Below are 22937 nucleotides of genomic sequence, written 5' to 3' on the forward strand. Positions count from 1 at the left end.
ATTATTTATATTCCCTGATATCCATTTCAAACCATTTCGAACCAGTTGTGTAAGCTTAGCCCTTGTGTTAAGAACTTGGACCAAATAGCAATTAGTCACAGACTAACCAGTCTTAATTTTTTTATTTCATAACAGAGCTATCAATCTTTTTTGTAATTGACTTAAAAAGGCTTTGACAAGATTGAAGAAAAAATGCCTCACTTATACATAGGGACTAGTCAAAGCATTTTATGTGACTGCACTGCTATAACATAGTTAGGTCATACAGTGGCAGTCTCCAGTCACACCTCTGCTCTGCAGTTACCAGAAAATGACTCAGAGTAGCAAGTCTTGTTTCTAGCACTTGAGTTACTTTTTGGATCTGTGCCATTTACATTTAGACTGTCTAATTATATTATTTGTAACTTGACTGCTTTTAGTTAAAGATCGCTTGTAATTACACCCAACAATAAACAATCATTCTAGCTGATACAGTGTGTTTGTATGGATTTTTTTTTTGAGTTTCTTAAATAAATACACTGTTGCAACTTAAATAATCATGAGAATTGATGTGAAAATTGGATATAATCTAAAGTATTTTGATAGTATATTTTATATAAATGTAGAGGGATTGGGAGCTTGGTCCCAAATGAGGCAACATGTGCTAAGCACGTGCACAGCTCATTGCTTCACAGCTCTGACTAAAACTTTTTTCTTTACGTCCAAGTGTCAGTTTTAACACTTTCACTCCTAATGGTGTTTCATGGAAAATGGTAAGTGGAAAACCTGAACTGGAGTACTGTAATTACTGTGTTGAGAGGGGGAGGGGAAAATACGCTTCACACTCCACATATATGCTACTCCAGACCAGCTTCCAGGCTCTCTGTTCCTTGATACTGCACAAATGTTGATGCTATGTCTATTTTCAAACTGTTTTGTTAGCTGCAGAACCAAAATATCTAACTGGTCAGTTGTTTTATGTTACTGAAATATTGTAATCCAAATGTCTTGTTTATTTCCCTAAACAGTCATGTATTTTAGCTCTACGTTTAGTGTCCTGACTAATTGAAATACAAAAAAAGTTTTGTCCTGTATTTCAATATTCCTGAGTGCTAGAAGAAGTCTTGTGTCGTGTAAATCATTGGTAGACAGTCATGTCATTAGGGCTGCACACTATATCGTTTTAGCATCAATATCGCATTGTGATCAGTCACATCGCAGGATTTGCAATGTTAATTTTGTATTATAATTTTTTTTATTTACATATGTATTTGAGGCCTGTGGCTGTATAAAGGTTTTAAAAAACATCCAGACATAAGAATTGTACCATTTGTAACTTTAATAATGATTAATTTGACTGTATTGTTTATGTTATACAGTACCTGAATACAGTTAGACTCGAAAAACAACGAATCATTGTTTAGTTTAACTGTATCTGTTTCTTTATTGTATTTATAGAAATTGTTTATCACATTTTTGATAAATGTGATATCGCTCAGCTGCAAAATCTTCCCAATTAATCTAAAATGATCAATTCTTTCTTAATATAGATATTGAAGTCATCTGGTGGAATTGTATTCACATCGCAAAATTCAAAATATTGCAATGTTAGATATTTCAATATCGTGCAGCCATACATGTCACTGTAATGGTTGTCTTCAAAATATAGTTTCCAATTTCTAAATCAATCAAGTCGCAGTTAGTGAAGGTGAGCCTTGCACCATCTGATGTCAGACCGATTCCAGTGCCAGTGATTGAGAGAGCACAGATTGAGAGCAAATTTGATTTATACTGCAGAATGATGTCAATAAAGCATCTTATAGAATTGTTTGTTTTATAAAAATTATAGTAAATTTGTAGTAACGTTTTTGCCATATGGATTACACTCTATAAAATCTAGTCACTCCTGATTTATTTGTTTAACTCTCCCGCTGCTTTGATTATTTTGAATGTGTACATCTGATAACCACATTAAATTCATAAAAATAATTTAAAATATGTGTGTTCAGTTATAGTCCATTCATTAAGAATATATTGTAACAATAGCACATGCTATAGTTTCCATGACATAATCTAGCAGATTGTTAGGTTTTAGCAGACAGATACAGGAACATTAGATAGATAGATAGATATAGATAGATAGATAGATAGATAGATAGATAGATAGATAGATAGATAGATAGATGGATGGATGGATGGATGGATGGATGGATGGATGGATGGATGGATGGATGGATGGATGGATGGATGGATGGATGGATGGATGGATAGATAGATAGATAGATAGATAGATAGATAGATAGATAGATAGATAGATAGATAGATAGATAGATAGATAGATAGATAGATAGATAGATAGATAGATAGATAGATAGATAGATAGATAGATAGGGTGGAAAACACACATCCAAACACTAAATTAGAGCATGCAGACAGTGTGTGAACAAAATGTCTTTTTAATGCATTTATTTTGTAATCGTGATCGTGCATATAATTAATTAGTGCTAGTATAATAACCTGGAAGAATTTCAATAACCGTCAGGGTCGAAATAGGTTTGGTTTAGCAGGCATAACCCTGAATTGACTGTGACAGTGTGGGGAGTTGGAGTCTGCAGCGCTGATCATTGCGCCTCACACACTTTCAAACTCGTCATTTCACAACACCGAGGCGAGGAAACGAGCCAGCGCTATCAACACTGCTGCCCCGAGGGCTCTTCCTACTCGGTCCTGAGAGCCACAGACGAATCTGGGAATATCACGGCTAAACCAATAGCACTGTTGATTCGAAAACATGCTCGAGGTTTTCTGTTTTATCGTGTGTGTCTCGACAAACTGGCTGACGGATCATACTTTCATTTCCAGATCACGACACCGATGAAAATAACATCAGACACCGCAAGTAGAGTAGTAGCATTGAGATAAAGACTAATCTTTACAATTATCGGAACAAGGGACAAGATGCAGACACGAAAGCAACGGTTGATATAGCTTTACAGCGATGTATAGACTTAAATAATATTATCGGATTACTGATACAAAGCACGCGCTTCGACCCACAATCTTCATCCCGGTTCCGCAAAGAAACTCAACCCAAAAGTGTTGAAGAGCTCCATGCATTCAAAAAGGTGGGTGATTTCGTTACAAATAACTTTCATTCTTTTGCAAATTTAAGGCTAAATTATGCAGAGACTTCCTCTCATGTGTGCTTTACATCTCTTGCAAGATTTGAGACGATTTTTGAGTCTGCAATATATTGTATGCAGCCCAGTGTATGCTTCATTAGGGGTAATAATGGTAATAATAGTCTTGATTGTATTTGATTTTAATAATAAATTTATATATTAGAAAAGGAAAATTTACATTTTACACGTTTTCCCTCTGTAGCTAATCACCAAAGATGTTTCTCTTCTTTTAAATTGTAAAAAAATAGCTTTGCCGAGCTGAAAATCATGCACACGCTTTGATGATTAATAAACTCCCAAATATAACTGGGATAACAAATCCTTAATAGGCTATCAGAACGAGAATCGTCATTATGACAAGGGGATGTCATGTCATGTTCTGGATTTTAGGACCTTCATTCAAATTAAATCAATAGAAAAAGAAGACATCCAGTTCAACTGTAAATAAAATAGCATGGTTCTTTCAAACGTTCTTGAGGACGCATCTCTGGAGATATCATTCATTCTCAACCACTGTGCAAGCGCCATCTGTTGGACTGCAACAGCTGACCACTAAAAACAAAACATAAATAACATATCCACCTTTCCCTCCTCCTCTTTCAGAACTTTCAATTACCTTGACCTGTCAAGGGTTGGACAGGACTTTATTAATATTTTAATTAATAGCTTTGCATTGCAGATGAACAACATCCTTTCATATTCCTTTTCATCTGAAAAGCTCAGAAAAACTTTTTAAAAATGTAATGTAAACACTAGTAAGATCTGAAGTATATTTTGCGTCCTGTGTAACATATGGGAAAGCAATGTGTCAGGGAGATTGATTTAAGAAAGTGTAGTGAGATAAAGCCCCAGATAGCATACAGTTCTGGGCCACATCTGGGCCAACTAAGGCACATATGGCTCACTTCTGGCAATGGCAGGAGACATATGGGCCACATCTGGCCCATATGTGTCACACCGGGTGTAGTGTGAGTTGTGGCCTGCTGTATGTGGGCCAGATGTGGCCCGTGTGTGACACCCCGGGTGTAGTGTGAGTTGTGGGCTGCTGTATGTGGGCCAGATGTGGCCCGTGTGTGACACCCCAGGTGTAGTGTGAGTTGTGGCCTGCTGTATGTGGGCCAGATGTGGCCCGTGTGTGACACACCAGGTGTAGTGTGAGTTGTGGCCTGCCGTATGTGGGCCAGATGTGGCCCGTGTGTGACACCCCGGGTGTAGTGTGAGTTCTGGCCTGCTGTATGTGGGCCAGATGTGGCCCGTGTGTGACACCCCAGGTGTAATGTGAGTTCTGGCCTGCTGTATGTGGGCCAGATGTGGCCCGTGTGTGACACCCCGGGTGTAGTGTGAGTTGTGGCCTGCTGTATGTGGGCCAGATGTGGCCCATATGTGTCACCCCGGGTGTAGTGTGAGTTCTAGCCTGCCGTATGTGGGCCAGATGTGGCCCGTCTGTGACACCCCGGGTGTAGTGTGAGTTCTGGCCTGCCGTATGTGGGCCAGATGTGGCCCATCTGTGACACCCCGGGTGTAGTGTGAGTTCTGGCCTGCCGTATGTGGGCCAGATGTGGCCCGTCTGTGACACCCCGGGTGTAGTGTGAGTTCTGGCCTACCATATGTGGGCCAGATGTGGCCCGTGTGTGACACACCGGGTGTAGTGTGAGTTGTGGCCTGCCATATGTGGCCCAGATGTGGCCCGTGTGTGACACACCGGGTGTAGTGTGAGTTGTGGCCTGCTGTATGTGGCCCAGATGTGGCCCGTGTGTGACACACCGGGTGTAGTGTGAGTTGTGGCCTGCCATATGTGGCCCAGATGTGGCCCGTGTGTGACACACCGGGTGTAGTGTGAGTTGTGGCCTGCTGTATGTGGGCCAGATGTGGCCCGTGTGTGACACATCGAGTGTAGTGCGAGTTGTGTATTTTTAGTTCCGGTTTAACTATAAATGAACGGGAGCCTTTGAAGTGGTTACAAATTATTAGAAATTGAAAATCAAAGTTAATTTGTCTTTCTAAGTCTGTACACTTTCGTTTTATGAAGTAGAAAATAGAAAATAAATATTGTAAATTAATGTAATGTGATGCAAGGATTTACATTTTTCCAATCGGCTACTTCTGCCTATGGACTGCATACCTAATGAGTGGGAGGGGCTTGCTGCTCAAACATTACACAGACTCTGAGGTGAAGCAGCAGCAGTTCTGTGTTTCCTGTGTTTTATTAACATTATTGTCCCTCATCAGGCAGTGAGAGTGCTACACCTTCTCTGAAAATAATAACATTGCATGTTCTAAATAAGACTTTCTGAGATTGAAAATGATTCTTTAGGTTATTAAGAATAGGAATAAGCTATTGCTTATCCGGGAAAGTATATGTTTGTAACCTTATCACATATTAATTCAGTTTATTTCCTCAATAATGGATTTATTTTTACTTTAAGGCTGCTATGAATATAAATTTATATTATCTGTTATATGTAAATGTTCCAGCATGAGTAAAATTCATATATTTTTTTTCATATTACAGGGTATGTCTATAAATGTCTATAAATGCAATGAGTTTCATCATTTATTATGTTTTGATCCATTAATGTTTTGTTCAGTTTCTCCATTTGAATGAATTAAGACAGTGTCCTACCGCCACCTACTGGGTGGATTTAATTTGCTATTAGTACTACTTTTTAATGAAAAATTTTACAAATGAATTCATAATCTAATAATGCTGAATTAAAGTGCTGTTTTCTTGGTGTTATTTTTTGCAATTCTACATTTTTAAAATGATTTTGTTTGATTAAATGCCACATACAACATTGTTCTTTTTTTATTTAATTTGAATATTAAATAGACATAAATGTTTTGTTTATGAATAAAATAACTGTATAGAAAAAAATGTCAGAGAACTGAGCAGTAGAATGTGAATAACATGAATGTGTTCGTGAATAAGCTGATCTTTGTAAACAACACAAAGTTTTATTTACTTATTTTACAGAACACAAAAAATAATAAAATAAATCTGACCAATTTTAATGCACCTGTAACAGCGTACACAAATTTTATAGACATTTTGCTATTAATAAGCATGTTAATTAGCAATTAGTTAATTGTAGATATATCTTAAAGTGTTATAGTTTTTATATAACAAGCTATTGAATATTAAAAATAACAGTAAATATTCTAGAATTACAGCATGTTACATAACAGAGCAAGGACATGTTCACAGTATGTCTGATAATATTTTTTCTTCTGGAGAAAGTCTTCGACTAGAATAAAAGCAGTTTTTTATTTTTTTTCAAAGTGTTTTAAGGTCAAAATTATTAACCCCTTTAAGCTATATATTTTTTCGACAGTTTCAGAACAAATCATTGTTATAAAATAACTTGCCTAATTACCCTTACCCTAATATATATAATATTATATATATATATATATATATATATATATATATATATATATATATATATATATATATATATATATATATATATATATATATATATATATATTTATTTATTTATTTATTTAAAAACATAATCGTAAAACTGCCCCCTGGTGGCGAATTTGTGTTTCGCTTCATCCTTGCATTACGGTGGAGTGGGCGGAGCCTTGTGAATGACGGTTATTTTTTTCAAACGAGGAAGTGAAGTCAAGTCCGCCATTTCATCTTCTTCTTTATATCGGGTAAGTTATTATTTTAAAATCATATTTGTGAGATATTTGTCGTCAGGTAATGTTTTTATTAGTTAGAAAAGCCCCTGTTTTGAAAAGTGATAAAACTGTAACTTATATGTGGATAATATGGCTAAAAACGGCTAAGAATGGTGGCAGCCGTCAGTTCAGTAACGTTAATCTGTTAAGTTGATTGTGCTCGGGGTTTTAACAAATTCATTTAAGTAACAATTGTCCTTTTAATCGCTCTTTATTCCCAATTAAATGATCAATTAGACGTGTTATATGAAGAACAGCGTCGAAACGGGAGCTTGAATGAATGAATCATATGCTGTCCGTTTTATACAGTTGTAAAAGGTGCCGAGTTCTGCTTTTGTACTGGTTTTAGCTCAAACACTGAATGAACAGTCTCTTTTTGGTAACGTTAATCCTAATGATCTTGATTTGATGGTTAATGTGTGTTTTATCAAGTTTCAGCAAACGTTTGCAGAGTAACGTTATGTGTGGTTCATGCTGGCCACTGTTGAGACTGGTCTGCATAAAAAAAATGTTTAAAGCCAAAACGTTTGAAAAAAACTCCACAGTTGAAACATGATGTGTTAAATGACTTATGAAGGAAATTAATTAGCTAAAAAAGAAGGCTAAGTGTGTTATGAAATATTAAACCTTGTTAAAAAATAAAATCAATTGTGTTAAATAAGCTTAAAATCCATATCTTATGTTTTATATCACTTCAAAACAGCCTGGAAACTGAATTGCACCATTAATCTTGTGTATCAAGTCCAAACAAATGGTTTTGTGGCAAGTAAAAATAATATTTTTATAAATTGATTGTATTTTATTAATTTGTTACAGAAAAGAAAGGAATCATGCAAGGATGCAAGCTGAAGGAAAGGACAACTCTCACATCAGTGCATTACTAATTGTTTGACTTCATCATCAAGCACACCAGGTACAATATTGTACATATTTTGTAACTTGTATATGTCAGACTGGTTGTTGGGAACTGAAATAATATATTTTATGTTTTATTTATTATTAAAATATTACAAGATTTATTGGTGCTATTTTATCACTGTGTGAGGTCATAGCTTATTTTAAAAATCTAATAATGACATAATAATGACATCTTTTATCCTCCACTTGTTTCAATTTTTTTTTTTTGTTCTGTTGAATATAAACTCAGACGGTGTGGTGGTACAGTGGATAGCTCTGTTGCCTCCCAGCAAAAATGTTTCTGGTTCGAGCATCGGCTGGGTCAGTTGGCATTTCTGTGTGAAGTTTGTATGTTCTCCCCGTGTTGGCGTGGGTTTCCTCCGGGTGCTCCGGTTTCCCCCACAAGACATGCGGTACAGGTGAATTGGGTAAGCTAAATTGTACATAGTGAATGTGTGTAAATAAGAGTGTATGGGTTTTTCCCAGTGATGTGTTGCAGCTGGAAGAGTATCTGCTGTGTAAAACATATGCTGGATAAGTTGGCTGTTCATTCCACTGTGGTGACCCCAGATTAATAAAGGGATGAAGCTGAAAAGAAAATGAATGAACACAAACCCAGTTTTTCCTACTATGTATATCAATAGTTACAGGTTTCTAACATTCTTCAAAATATCTGCTTTAGTGTTGAACAGATTCAAACTGCTTTGAAACAAGTAGAGGATGAATAAATGGTGGCAGAATAGTAAACTATATCTTTAAATGTTTTATTCTGTATGTTATGTGTATTCATATTTGTCTTGTCTTTTGTCATATTGTCCTTCTAGCTCAGATTGTGATGGACCTGGAATGCGACACCAGTTACTCTTAAGTCAAGAACCAAATGAAGCACCAGAGTACAGATTATGGAGGTATCTGAAATTGAACTAACTGGAAGCAGGGAACCATACTAATAAAGTTCCTTTAGGTAAAAGCACCTGCTTTATTTTGATAGGAAGTATTTTTTTTTTAGAGTTCTATTGTTTTATTCCTATTCTGATTTTATTTTATTCATATACTGAATGGAAGTCATTCAAATTTCACAACAAATGATTAGCAGATTGAATATAAAATATAATGACATTTTAATACATTATTTCTTTTGGTTATTCTTTACATCTATAAATGGGCAAGTATTTAATCAATGAAAATAATTTTAAACAAATTAACTAAACAAATTACTCTGTTGGACCCTAATATTTAAAATAGCAAAATCCTCAAACTAACACACACTCTTGTGAATGCATTCTCACTTTCATACAACAGTCTATCTCAGTCTGACTCACACACAACATCCTCTCTCACAGATTTTTCTAGCAAACCTCCACCACTAGCTTGTCCTGTTACGCTGCTTTTATTTCAAATATTTTAGAGCATGATATAGTCCAGGTTTTTATCACTAAGTATTTTTTTTCCATTCAGCAGGTTCCTTGTAAAGATGAACCCAGGGAAGGATCGAAAGTGGAGAAGACCAGATCAAAAAAGACTACATCAAGATCTGCGGTCAGTTCAAAGGTACTTTCACTAATTACCAAGATTTCAGACTATGAATTGATGGAGTAAACTTTGAGTGTCAGATCTTCCTAGCAAAAATTCTTCCCAGTGTCTTGTAGTAGAAGTGATGCAGTCAATCAAGTTTACGTTATTTCGTAAATTGCTTTCCGATTTAATAAAAATATAATAACCAAACTTGATTAATGTAACAATTTTGATGAAAAGGGCATGTTTTACTAAAGCTTTTAGCACAAAGGCACCCCCATCTTGTAATATTGCTGTGTCTGACGTCACGGGGTTGGTATGCTGGAAACGTTTTTGAATGAGGTATTTGTATGATTTATACATAGTCTGTCTTAAAGCGTCACTAAATTGTACAGGCATTACAGGTCAAAGCAATCTGTTATTAAATTTATCAAAATAAACAATAAGGCTCTTAAAACACTGCTTTGAAAAATGTAGAAAATGTAAAAAAATATTTCAAATACCTCAAATGAAATGAAGTCATTTGTTTTATTATTTTTAAAATATATTTTTTTGTAAAGTCATTTGTTTATAATTATGTAAAAAAAAATCCAAGTACTATAAAAGTTATTTAAGCAACAAATTTGCCAGATTGTAAAGGTAGACACAGAATGAGCAAACAAGAAAAACTGTGTAAAATGTGTAAATAAAAGGCTACATTTTAAATTTTTACATCTTTTCATCATATACGTAAAACCTTCCTAAGCTTGAAAATATATTTCCTTAAAATAAACTTTCTTTGTTAGTGCAAATTTCTTTTTATGTAGTCTTGTAATTAAACAATTAAACCATTCAAACAAGTTTACACTTGTTTGTCCGTTATGAAAATCAGATTTTTTTTTTCAAATTTAACTAACTAAAATAGTACCATGTACTTTTACTCTGTATTAGTATTATTTACTAAAATTTGTTTTATTTTAGCAATGTAATAGTATTTCTAGTCCTTTAATTTATTGTAATTTAATTTTCAGTTCTCTTTCCAACTACGAAAACATAAAAAAAACAATAATTTCACAAGCACATTTAAAATAGGTTTAATACTATGAAATATTATATTAATATTATTTTTTTATTTTTTATAAATCAATAGGTAGTTCCTATGGAATGTTTTTATGTATTGCTGAGAATACATTTCAGGTGTTCAATACGTTGCTTGTCAGTCTTAAAAATAAAAATAGGTGCTTAAAAAAGTGCTTAAAAGTCTAATCGAGTTGTGCCTGTATGTACTCTGCAAACAGCACCTTTTAATTGTTGTCCTCCTATTTTCAGGATGTTTTGCATTGGACTGTTTTTTTTTTTGGCTTTGACCCTTGCTCGCCCCTGACCTCACTCTTGGACTGCCCTGTTGGATTTTCAGTTTATTTAATTAAATTTTTATTATTTTTTTTGGTTCTGGGAAAATGCTAATAAATATTTAGTTGTAATTATTTAAGTAATATGTTTAGTTAAATATGCGATTTCTGTGTTTGTTCCGTCTACTCATACTTGTTTATCTTGTTTCTGTAATTATCATTTGTTTATTTGACCCCTGCCTCGCCTCTGATCTTGTTTTTGGATTGCCCTTTATATATCTTTTTAATTATTGGTTCTGGCTTTATGGTTATAAAATATTTGTTCATTTAATTAATATGCATTTTATAAAAAAATATATATATTTTCTGTGTTTATTCTGTATCTATCTAATTTGTATATACATTTGTGTTTGTATGTTCTTCTTATTCTGTGTATCCACTTACCTAATTTTAACTTTTATATATATTTATTTGCATTTAATTTGTGATAATTCTGTATGCATTTATTTATCTAATTCATATATTTATTTGTATTGCATTGATCAAACTGTTGTTGTTGTTTTTTTGTATGCATCTATTTATATAATTTATATAAATTATATATTTGTATTTATCAATTTATATGCTTCCTTTAAAGCATTTTTTTAAATAAAGCAATTTAAACTAAGCATTCCTTTTAATGTGATTTATATAGCTACCAAATGTAGATGTGAGCCACATCTAACCCAAAAGTCAGCCGCAACTGAACCAGATCTGGGCCAGATCTGTGAAATTGCATGGGCCACGTCTGGGCCAGATCTGAGAAACTGCATGGGCTGCATTTGGGCCAGATCTGAAAAAGTGCATGGGCCGCAGCTGGGCCAGATTTGAGAATGTGCATGGGCCGCAGCTGGGCCAGATCTGAGAAAATGTATGGGCCACATCTGGCCCAGATATGGACCATGCTTTTTCTGAGATATGGCCCAGATCTGGTTCAGTTGTGGCTGACTTTTGGATCCTTATGTCAGCCACAATCAGGTTGAGTCATCGCCGTCATTCCGCGCGGTATGTGGGCCAGAAGAAAATGGGGGATGTGGGCCATATCTGGGCCAGATGTAATTTGCTATCTGGGGCTTGTTAGACCTCTTAATCTGTGTCACATCCCATATTGGCTATATAAACCCAATGCATTGATGACAGCGGAATGGTTAAACGCATTTATGTTGACATGCTGTATGTATCAAGTGATCATAATTATATTATTGTGAATTTAGTTTAACGTATTGGCTTTTTCTTCAAAATAATCTACTCGTTTTGTTTAGCCTGCAGTAGTGTACAAATAAAGAATTAGTTTCCAATGTAATTTAAATCAGAAATCGATTCTCTCTTACATTTAAATGGGCCTTTAACCCAGAGGTGTCTAATCCTGCTCATGGGAGGGCCACTGTTTTGCAGAGTTTAGTGCCAACCTTAATTAAACACTGGAGCCAAGGTAATCAAGGTTTTTAGGATTACAACATTATTTGGAGAAGTTGGAGCTTTCTGCTAAACTCTGCTAAAAACTAAACTCTTCAATAATCATGAAAATAAAATAAATATATATGTTAATATATTATATCATAATATGATATATTAAATATTATGTTAATTATGTAAACAATATTGCACCCATCATGTAAAAAACACAATTATATATATATATATATATATATATATATATATATATATATATATATATATATATATATATATATATATATATATATATTATTTAATTATCGTGCATTTGCTTATTGTGCTAATACACTTGTAAAAATAGAGATTCCAAAATGTTTGTCTATTTGTAATAGGATTCCCACAGAATAATACTTTTAGCTTCTTCAAAGAATCAATAAGCATTACTTAAAGGAAAATAAACATTTAAACTTCTCCCCTTTCTAAACCTTTTTTGTGGAATTCATTGTCTTTATCTTTAAAAGTATAAAGGTTTCTTGAATCAAACGTAGTTCCACTCTTGTTATGATTCTGTCCTAAATGAAAATCCAGCGGCTACACCCCGAACAGTAAAGTATTATTTACACTTGATGTAGCCTGTTAAAAGAGTAATGCGCTCACTTTCGTGTTCGTAGCCTACATTGCAAGCGGGTGAAGTACTTTTCAAAGCCCAGGCGTAATCTGAAACTAGTGAGGGGTTGGTGGTGAAACAGTGACTTCTTATTGGTGCTCTTCGCGGTGTAGGCTGCACCCTCTTGACACTAGCGAACTGGAAGATCGATGGCACTTTTCTAGTGAGGGTTGGGAATGTGTGAACACGCAGAGTACCTGACAAAAGCAGTGATATTTGTACGACGGAAGGTAGACGGCATGAATTCTGAGTGTGGCGGTTTTTCGACAACTTCAAGTGGAAAGTCGCAGCATTTCTTTAATTCGCATTTCTTCACATTGCTGGTGTAAATAGGGAGAGGAGAGGAGCGCTGTCCCGTGCTGGATGGATGGTTATGGGGAAAGGAGCAGGACCATCGGCGCTACAAGTCTGCCAGTTCCTTGCACTGTTTCTCAGTCTGTTTCCAGCAGGTAAGAAACAAAACCTTTCCCCTAACATTTCTAAGCTGAGGTTTGGCATAAGGAATGTAGAGTCGCGTTGTGTTTCTTTGTATTTAATTGTCGAATAAATGATGTAACATAATCGCTACAAAACAGCTACAAACACCCAGGGCATGTTGAAATAACGCACACTTTGTTACTTAGCAGCAAATTAAATGCAGTTGGGTGTAATTTGTTGAGTCATGACCCAGTTATGTCTGCTAAAAGATATTTATCATATAAAACATTTCAGTGTGCGTTCCTTAGTAATGTAATTGTTTATAACTTTTTAAGTTTTTGCTAAATAGCGTAGCGTTTGAAGTTGACGGTGCTGGACTCTTTTTGCATTCGAGGACAGCCAGTGCTATAATGCGGATTTTAGTCGTTTAGATTCCTTGCTTAAACAGCACGATTAAAGCGCAATGGTCCGAAGACTCGGTTCGATCCTGCTGGCTGCACTAGCGCAGTGTTTCCCACAGCTCTGCCGGAGACGTGCTGTTGTGTTTGGGGGAGGGGAAGCGAACCCTCCACATCTAGCATGCCTTTGCTGGACTTTTGGGGGAAAAATATACAAAAGATAAAGAGCGTATTCTCTATGGTAAAACAATGTTCCTGAACGAAGCCAAACATATTACTTAACATTTTTAGAAGTTGACTATAGATATATTTGTATGCATGTAATGTATACAAATATATAAGGATGAATTCCCACAAAGCGATGTACTGCATACCTTGACTTCACAGTATGAAAATAAAGTTGTAGTGCTGTGTTGTAGAAGTGCATACATTTTCATACAGTTGTGTTTGCACATTAACTGTAATATTTTATTGTTGACATTCCCAGCATATCAACTGAATGCAGTTGTTTAGGGTCATTTTGTAAATGTTTTACCTTTGTTAATATTTTTATAATTTAAGTGTTGATGTCAGTAACAGCTGATAAAATCCTAAAAGATCAAAACCCTCTCAGGTCACCCTTCCCATAATTGTTTATGGGTCAACTGTGAAAATAAAATACCAAAATCATGAGAGAAACAATGTGGAAATAATTTAATAATTTCGATTTGTACATATGAAAATACATTTTATTTTGTAAAAATTGTTGTAATCAACTCTGCTGTCAAATAGAAAAAATAGTGTTTTAAAGGATAGTTGCAAAATATGAAGTTTTTTAATTTTCAGTTCATTTGTGGAGGCTGCATTTTATTTCTTAAATATATATATTTTTTTAATATAAGCTAACAAACTATTGTTAAATGACACTGTCGAATGACATTTCAGTGTGTTCTGTAAATAATAGCAAAAACTTATGCATGTATTAAACCAAACACTTCAAAATAAATAAAACAAAAAACGGTATTACATCTTTCTACAAATGCAAGTTGTTATTCACACTAAAATTCATATGTGTTTTGTAAGAAATTTCTTTTAAAACTTGTTCAATTCATAAAGTGTACAGTGCTCAGCATGTATAAGTACACCCCTCAAAAATCTGTTTTAAATTCATATTTTTAATAGGAAGCTATACATTATTATTTTTGTGCATATACATTAGATTAGTCAGTACTGAAACCAAATCTGGAGCTTATCTAACGAAATAACTTACGAGAATGGTCCAAAAACTAGGACACTCAAATTTATGTTAGAGAAAAATATTTAATACAAACAAAAAAAGAGGAAAAATCCAGAAAAGCAAAAAAAAAGTAAATTATCTGTTAAAATGTTGTTGGTTGTACTTTTGTTTTGCAATATTTTGCTTAAATGTAATTGTTTTATCTTTCAATTTCTAGAGATGTTTGGTGGTTATCTGTTAAATCTGTTTTGTTTAAATGCACCAAAATACAATGTCTATATTCACTGAGAAACAGATAAAAATATTTGTTCAAAATGGGGTGTACTCAATCATGCTGAGTACTGTATATTAGAAGAAGAAGAAGAAGAGTGTAATCTGTGATGTGTTGAAGAACGTAGGCACATTCACATGACTGTGATAATTAATTGTTGTGTATCTTAATATAATAACGTTACTTACAAGTATTGTTTTGAACTGTCAAGATTCTGGTTAGTTGTATGTAGCGTTTAGTTTGATTTCACACCCAGTGCTCTGTCCGTATTCCAAGTTATTTAATGCCAAACAAAAAGCAATCATGCATGCTCTAGTCATTGACATCTTAAATTAGCCTATTGTCTCTTATCAGATGGATGATAAATGCTCTTTGTAGCAGGTAGGTGGAAGATGTATGTGACTGAGAACTAAAAAAGATAGATGTGTGATCATTTGAAAACAAAGTCGGCAGTTGTGTCTAGGTTTGGCATGTCCTAGGATTTTATCAAACGAAAGAGATCATCTTTAAATAAAGAAAACCACATGATTCAAAAGCCTTTGCATTGCAATTCAGCGCTTGTAATCCGAGGAAGGGGAATGTGCTTGAAATTGCTTTTGCCTTTGATTACGGCCTTTTGCTCTGGACAGGTGGCTATCTCATATCCAGTTTGACCTGTGGAATGGTGAGACCTACTCTATGTTCCGCCCACTGGTCCTGGAGCCAGTTTCTCTCCAGAGATCCTGTTTCTTTAAGGCTGTCCTCATCCCCCCCTTCCCTCCTGCCCTGCGTGGCTGATGAAACTCTACCTAATCCCTTTACACAGGGCTAATTTATGACTCTGCTGGTTTCTTCTCAATGGCAAATTGCATTGTCTTCATTCAGAGTCCTAGGACTACACCCTCCCACACACACATACATACACACAAACAGCTACCCCCTTCTGTTTAAACCCTAAGTGATTTTTTTTCAGATGTGCATTTGCCCTCGGTCACTGACACCCACGGTGCTTTACTCAAAAGCACCCCCACTATCTGCTTAGCAATGCAAAGAGACAGCACAAGGTGTGAATGAGTGTGAATTTGATATGAGATGATTAGCACTTCTAAATTGTAGACTTTTGTTGGTGCGAATATCAGTTTGAAAGCTTCCTTCCCATTTGTCTTAATGCTATTAATTTGTGTTACACCTTAAACAGTGTGTAATTGCCAGATATCCAACTGGGATCTTGGAATTTTTCGATACAGCATACAGCCTTTTACTAATATAAAGTGATGTCATTTACGGTGAGGTAATGAAGTTAGATAAGCCTGTCGAGAGTTCATTATTTTGTAATGATGCCTATTTAGATGCTTATTGCTTTACGTTTTGTATAACAATAGCTCTTAGGTCTTGAGCTTTTCTCTCCTGTGATATAAATATAATCACAATATTCCATTAATATTTAAATTTTACATAAAACCAATTAATTGTCGCTGATTAGCTTACAATGTTGATTGGTCTACTTCATTTTATATAAAATTTTAAAGGCGACAAAACAACAATAGCCTTGCTCTGTACTACATTTAGAGAGCACTTGGCAAAATGCAGAAACTTGGAACATGGTTGGAATGTTGTTTTTATTACTGATGAAATTAAAGCCTCACTTTGTCCAGATGTAGAGAGAATTCATGTGTTGTTATGAAGGCCTTGAGCAACTGCCATTCTTGAACATAACATTCTAAAAACCTGGAGTTTTAAAGGGATAGTTCACCCAAAAGGAAAATGTTACTATTATCCATTCGCCCTAGACCAATTAGATTTTTTTTCTGTTGAACACAAAAGAAGATAGTTTGAAAAATGTTGGAATATTGTAACCATAAACATTTATAGTAGAAAAAAAATACTGTAGAAGTCAACAAAACAAACAAAAATTAATAAACCCAAACTGTGGGGAATAGTCTAGGGTGAGTAAATCATGGTATCATTTTCATTTTTGGGTGAACTAACTTTTTAAGTTTTAAGTTCAATAATAAATAATAATTAAAAAGTGTTGCTAAATATTTTTATAATGTTATGTTTAAGTATGCCAGTTTCTTAATGTATTCATAACAACTCACAAATTCTCTCCTCAATACTGTCTTAAATATTCATTTTTAAATTGCAACTTTTTAACAACAAACAAATCAGTTTTGTTTATAACTCAGGTTAATGCTTATTTCATCTCTGTTTCATGTTAATTTGGATATAACCTCTCTATGCCCTTGGGTTTATGCTTTCTTTTCTTTTGCTTTACAGCCACTCTGCAGTGTAAGATCCTCAAGTGTAACTCAGAGTTCTGGGCCTCCACCTCCAATTCTGGCCCAGAAGAGGAGTTTTGCACTGCTCTGCGAGCATACAACAGTTGTGTACGTCGCACCGCTCGTACATGCCGGGGTGACCTGGCCTACCATTCAGCCCAACATGGTATAGAGGATCTTATGAGCCAACACAACTGCTCCAAAGAAGGGCCCACTACCCAGCCTCGTGCCCGCACAGTCCCACCCCCAGTCTTGTCACCACCCCAAACAGACATTCATATTCCCTCTGACGAGCCAGAGGTATGCCATTATGAGCGGAGTCTACCACGTAATGCTGCACCTCCCAATTACACCCATTGTGGCTTTTTTGGGGATCCACATCTTCGCACATTCAACGATGACTTTCAAACCTGTAAAGTTGAGGGAGCCTGGCCACTTATCCACAATAAGTACCTGTCTGTCCAAGTTACAAACACTCCAGTTGTTGTTGGATCTTCAGCTACAGCTACTAGCAAGGTAAAGACACTTTATGCCTCACATAAAAAAGCAAAAATCATTCCTGCATCAGTGTGTGGTCTTATTTCACAAGTACTTTTTTGGCCAACGCAACTTATAAGAAACTTGTTTCAGCAAGGAACTAGTTAATGGTGAAAGTGGTTTTGCCAGTGGGAAGAGAAAGCAGACTAAGTGCAGACTCTAGTTAGCATTTGGATCTGTTCCACGACAGATGAAGACGTGATAAGAGGAGCAATTGATGAAAGCCTGATACTTTTTGTATTAGGAATGCCATAAACAAACGGGAGGTGATAACTTACAATTCTACAAGGCTAAAGCACTTATTTTTATTTGGAAAGTTCAAATTTATGTTGCTATATCAGTCTTTGCTATTGTTTGTGTGATTTAAAAGTCTTGTTGTTTTAACTAAGTGCTCAGTCCATACAGGAAACTGCCGATATTTTTTCTGAATTAGTTGGCCCTCATACCTCATAAATTATCATTGTTTTGCTTTACGGCCCATTGGACAAACTAGGGAGCTGCCTCAGAATTGGCCAGCTGTAGAGCCTAAGGTGAAAGCACAGGACTACAAATTTATGTGTCTGATTGCTGAATGCTAATTTTACTATGTCTGTTGTCCTTTTGGCTGCTGTAATTGTGTGACCAGGGTTGAGTTTTTCCTCGTGGCAGAAAAACACAAGAACTTTGTACTTATTCACATTAAGAAACAGGGCAATTTTCCGCCATCAGAAACCTCTAATGATTCCCCATTAAGTAGACGGACGCTCAGTTCTTTCTTGCAGGAGGGAAAAGGATCACAATATTTTTTTTTAGGTTGGCTGTTTCTTGAAATAAATGACAGTGACTTAGAGGTCATTCGACTTGGACAAAAGCAAAAACAGGTCTGCGGGCAGATGGCACCTGTGCAAACAAGACACCCCTTGTTTATTGATAGGCCCTTTACTTAAAACAAGCTCTCAGTGTCCTGTGAAAGTTAGCCTTGGGTGGGTGGTGCTAACAGGGGCCAGATCACTGTGTCATTAGTGATTATGGGTTGGTTTGGGCTAAGTTTTCCCCCACATAACTTGGACGAAGACACACACTCTTATGCATCATTTGCAAGATCAGAGCAGCCTGGACATCTCGAGGTCACTTATGTGTCAGCAGTCCATTGGCCTCCTAATGGCAGCTTGCTGGAGGAGTCAGAGGTAGGAGCAGCCTTCTCTAATTAGCCCCTGCGCAGGCTGTGCTCTCTAGCTGGCGCGAGTCCACTCCCTGGAGCTGAATCCGGGGTTCACAGGCAGGCTCTGAGCAGCATGAATGGATTGCCTTTGTGTCTGCATACTGAGGCCTGCTGTAACATAGACTGGACCTGTGTTTCTGCAGAGTGCGTTTACATTGGCCCCCTGTATCTTGAGCTGCTGCTGCTGAAATGTGACATTACGAAAGCTTCTGGGCATAGAGGGTCTGCACTACACAGTCTGGTTTTATGAAGACAAGGCTCAGTTATGCAGAATGAAGTACTTAGTCAACATATTTTGCCATATGCAGTGGTGCATTAAACCGTTTACTTCTATGGCTGCTGATTGTTAGCTTTGTTTTGATTGAAATGCTATACCTTTTTAAACATGGAAAACCGTTTGCTTTTTTTTTGTTTGTTATTTTTTGCCTTAAATCTGATTCATTAATTATGGTGTTAACTAGCACAGTTCAGTGAGCCTACTTTATCTCTTTTGTTCCTAATGTCTTAATGTCCAAACTAATAATTGTTATTGTAGATGAGATACAGCACATCTTTTAAAAGATTTGTTCTCACTTGTTACCCCCTTTCTTGTTTTACCACAGCTAACAATCATCTTCAACAGCTTTCAAGAATGCGTAGACCAGAAGACGTACCGTGCAGAGACCGAAGATCTTCCTGCTGCATTCATTGATGGTTCGAAGAATGGAGGTGAGGGCCATGGGGCCAACACCCTACGTGTGGTAGAGAAGGTACCTGGACAACATGTGGAGATCCAGGCACGTTATATTGGCACAACAATTGTAGTTCGGAAAGTTGGCCACTACCTTACCTTTGCTGTGCGGATGCCAGAGGAGGTGGTAAATTCAGTGGAAGACCAGGACAATCAGGATCTTTACCTCTGCCTGCATGGTTGCCCTGCCAACCAGCGAATAGACTTCAGGACCTTTAAGGCACGAGCAGCAGAGAGCCATGGTGTAGGCCGGGGACGTCCAGGGAACCCTTCCTATGGCTTCACGTACCAGTCAGCCATGGCCAAGTGCAAAGAACGTCTACCTGTTGAGGATTTGTACTTTCAATCGTGTGTTTTTGACCTGCTATCTTCCGGGGATATCAACTTCACTCTGGCGGCCTACTACGCCTTTGAGGATGTTAAAATGCTCCACTCCAACAAAAACAAGTACCATCTCTTTGAAAAGGATACAATATTTAACTCTGCCTCCAGAAAATTGGCGTTTAGTATTCTAATCTTCATCAGCTTTGTCATTGTGCAGTTATGGATTGACTCGTGTTCCATTTGTCTGTAGTTCCCATTGGACATCTGTGTTAAATGGATGTAAGATGCTGTATGCATGTGAAGTGCTGCTCTCACCGTGTTGTATTCCATCTACCAGAGGCTGGGCTTCTCAGCTAGAGCATGAGCTTCTGCCGAGGGCTTTCACACTTGTGTGTCTTGTGTCATGCCATGGACTCATCTCTCGTGTTCATCGTGTATGTTCATTCATCGGGCCGGAGCAGAAGCGTTCCTGGAGATCCATTCTGCAGTCATCCTGCTGATCTCATAACTGCTTAATGACAGAAAAAGGCAGTGCTTAGAGGTCCTGATACTCGGATCAGATTAAACCATCCTCAATCCAACCAGGGTGATGTGCCACTGACAGAAGTGAGAGGGGGATGATCCTTCGCAGAAAGAAGAGTTTGGAGATGTTCTTCAGTACACTTGATGCCAAGTGAGAGCTGAAGCATGTCTCCCAGAGACAGGTTGGAGGACATGACAAGAGCCTTTATTAATGTCTTCAAATGATGGAAGGGCGGCAGGAGTTCTCTCTTTGAAGAAGCTCCAGCTTTGGAAAAATGTTAGCTTTCTAAAGAAAGCCCCCTGGCCAAGGCCATGTCAGACTAGTAAGTCATGTTATCTACAGAGGAGATTAATAGGCCATAACATCAGGCATTTTGTATAGTTAGTTTATGTGTGAAAGATGAGTGTTACTGTGTGGGTGATCGTATGAATGGTTGTATATGTGAGTGAAGTGTTTCATAATAGCTGTATATTGCACCCAGGGTCCCAATGTAGCTCTGGTGTGGTGGTTCATGGGTCAGTAAGAAGTTTTACGGCCTGCCAAGAGTTCTTTCCTACATTTTATATAAAAAGGGTGTCAACCTTAGTGTCAGTCAGAGTTTAAGTTACACCTATACTGCTTAAAATATTTACTGAATTCTCTCCATTGTCAAATTGGGCATTCAGCCGGAACAAATTTTCAGGCACATAGAGAATTACTTTCTTTACTTTGTTCAGTCAAGTCGAAAGACAAACAATGCAAGCCATACTATGGTGTGGCCCATGACAGAGTTGTCAACCTGCTTCAGATAAACATGTTATGGAAAAAAAATGAATCATGTCAGTTTGCAGTAGGTAACACAACAATCAACGTACATATCCAGGAGAGAGCCAAGTTTCTCCATACAATGTGTGCAGTTTGAGATGGGACCCACAAGGCAGATCCATCAATCATCCTTACTGCTTCTTAAAAAGCAACGCCTTGCTCTCCATTTCAAAAGGGTGTCGACGTGGCTGTGCTGTAGGCCCCGTTTAACTCACGACTCTGTAGATCTGTGAATTTATGGCAGAGGCGTTTTGCCAAAGAACAAGCCATGGTGCCAACAATTTCCCAAACAGCTGAATTCTCTCTCTCTCTCTCTCTCTCTCTCTCTCTCTCATGGGGCCTTTGTGGTTCACTTAAGTATTTGGGCTCAAACCAGATGTCCTGATTGTGTTTAATAATGGAAGGTGCTGCTAACCTACAGTATGGTAGATGGACCAGTGCAGGAGCTATTGAGAACATCTGCCATGGATTTCTCGTGATATTTGAAATGGGGGCATTCGCTCTTCAGCCATTAGCAGGCTCAGGATTACTGGCACTCAGTGTTGTATATAGCAGTAATAGTATTGGCGAGCTAGTCACACGTTACATAGCACCACTATTTTGAAGAGTGAAACTGCACCCTTGGTAGAACAATAGTTTTGTAGGCCATGTCTAAAGACTGTTGGAAAGGTCTCTGTTGAAGATAAAGCCCACGCAGCCTAATTTCCATGTCTCATTTCTTCTAAGAACATCTGTCACAGCTGTCTCTTATCAGTGTTTCTTTTCTGTTAGTAAAAACTATGAAACTATGGTTTAGATATTAATTATACTTACAACGCTTTCACAATGACTTCATGGTAATTTATTCTTACACTGTAAAGTTTTGCGAGCCTTACTACTGCTAAGAAAGCTTTGTGTTGGTGCAGTTAATGGCTTTAAAGAAACATTTGAAAGCATACAAAATGATTGTAATGACCTTTGTGTTTAAGTGTGATTGTGTTGTCAGTGCTTTTTGAATTTATGTGTAATGTGACAGGTTTGTGTGATATGGCAAATAATATTTTGTGCAGATTTTATTTGGTACATCAGAGGGTGTGGTAAAATCTACCTTTAAATTTAAAGGAATTTTGTGTACACAAATGCCACAAAACATAAGATAAGGGACTTATTCAGATTTAATTTAAAACAGGAGTAAAAAGCTGACATTGTGTCCTAAATGCTAAGTAGGAAACTTGTGACTTGCGGTGTTTATGTGTTGTTTATTACAAAAGCACTTTATGTTTTTATTCTCTTAACCTAGCTCTTACTTGGTTTTAACTTGATGGTGAACGAGGTTATCATCAGAACTGTTACACTAAAGGATACAAGTGAAAGATAATGTTTTCAAATGTATTAACATTGAATGGGAGTTACCAGACAGCTTAGTCTGTTTTTGTATGTAGGACTAAAGCGGTGCCACACACCACCTGTAAATACTGTAAATTATTTATTGAAGAAAAAAAATAAAGTGTCATGTTGAATTGTTTTTGATGTGTTCGTTTTTGTTTGAAAATCGAAGTGGCTCCACCACATCAGGTAGCA

At 36.5% G+C, this 22937-nt stretch overlaps 1 protein-coding gene and 1 long non-coding RNA gene across 13 annotated transcripts; both read left to right on the plus strand.

The window, feature by feature from the left end:
- The first annotated feature begins 2657 nt into the window (after positions 1-2657).
- rgma (repulsive guidance molecule BMP co-receptor a) lies at positions 2658-22881 on the plus strand. 2 transcript variants are annotated; one of them, NM_001045011.1, is given in 4 exon segments: positions 2658-3104; positions 13032-13147; positions 17257-17774; positions 19599-22881. In NM_001045011.1, coding segments are annotated over 4 exon segments (1350 nt in total). In that variant the 5' UTR covers positions 2658-3090; the 3' UTR covers positions 20301-22881.
- LOC147839738 (uncharacterized) lies at positions 6761-11261 on the plus strand. Of its 11 annotated transcripts, XR_015514993.1 has the most exons (6): positions 6761-6824; positions 7668-7764; positions 7999-8176; positions 8573-8656; positions 9210-9299; positions 10572-10710. It is a non-coding gene; the product is annotated as an uncharacterized LOC147839738 (long non-coding RNA). The 11 variants fall into 11 exon arrangements; XR_015514990.1 differs by lacking the exon at positions 7999-8176 and having other exon boundaries at positions 9207-9299; positions 10572-11261; XR_015514992.1 differs by lacking the exon at positions 7999-8176 and having other exon boundaries at positions 10572-10727.
- Positions 22882-22937: the final 56 nt, after the last annotated feature.

This window comes from Danio rerio, chromosome 18 (genome assembly GCF_052040795.2).
Source record: "Danio rerio strain M-AB ecotype USA chromosome 18, GRCz13ab, whole genome shotgun sequence".
In the NCBI taxonomy this organism is placed as follows: domain Eukaryota; kingdom Metazoa; phylum Chordata; class Actinopteri; order Cypriniformes; family Danionidae; genus Danio; species Danio rerio.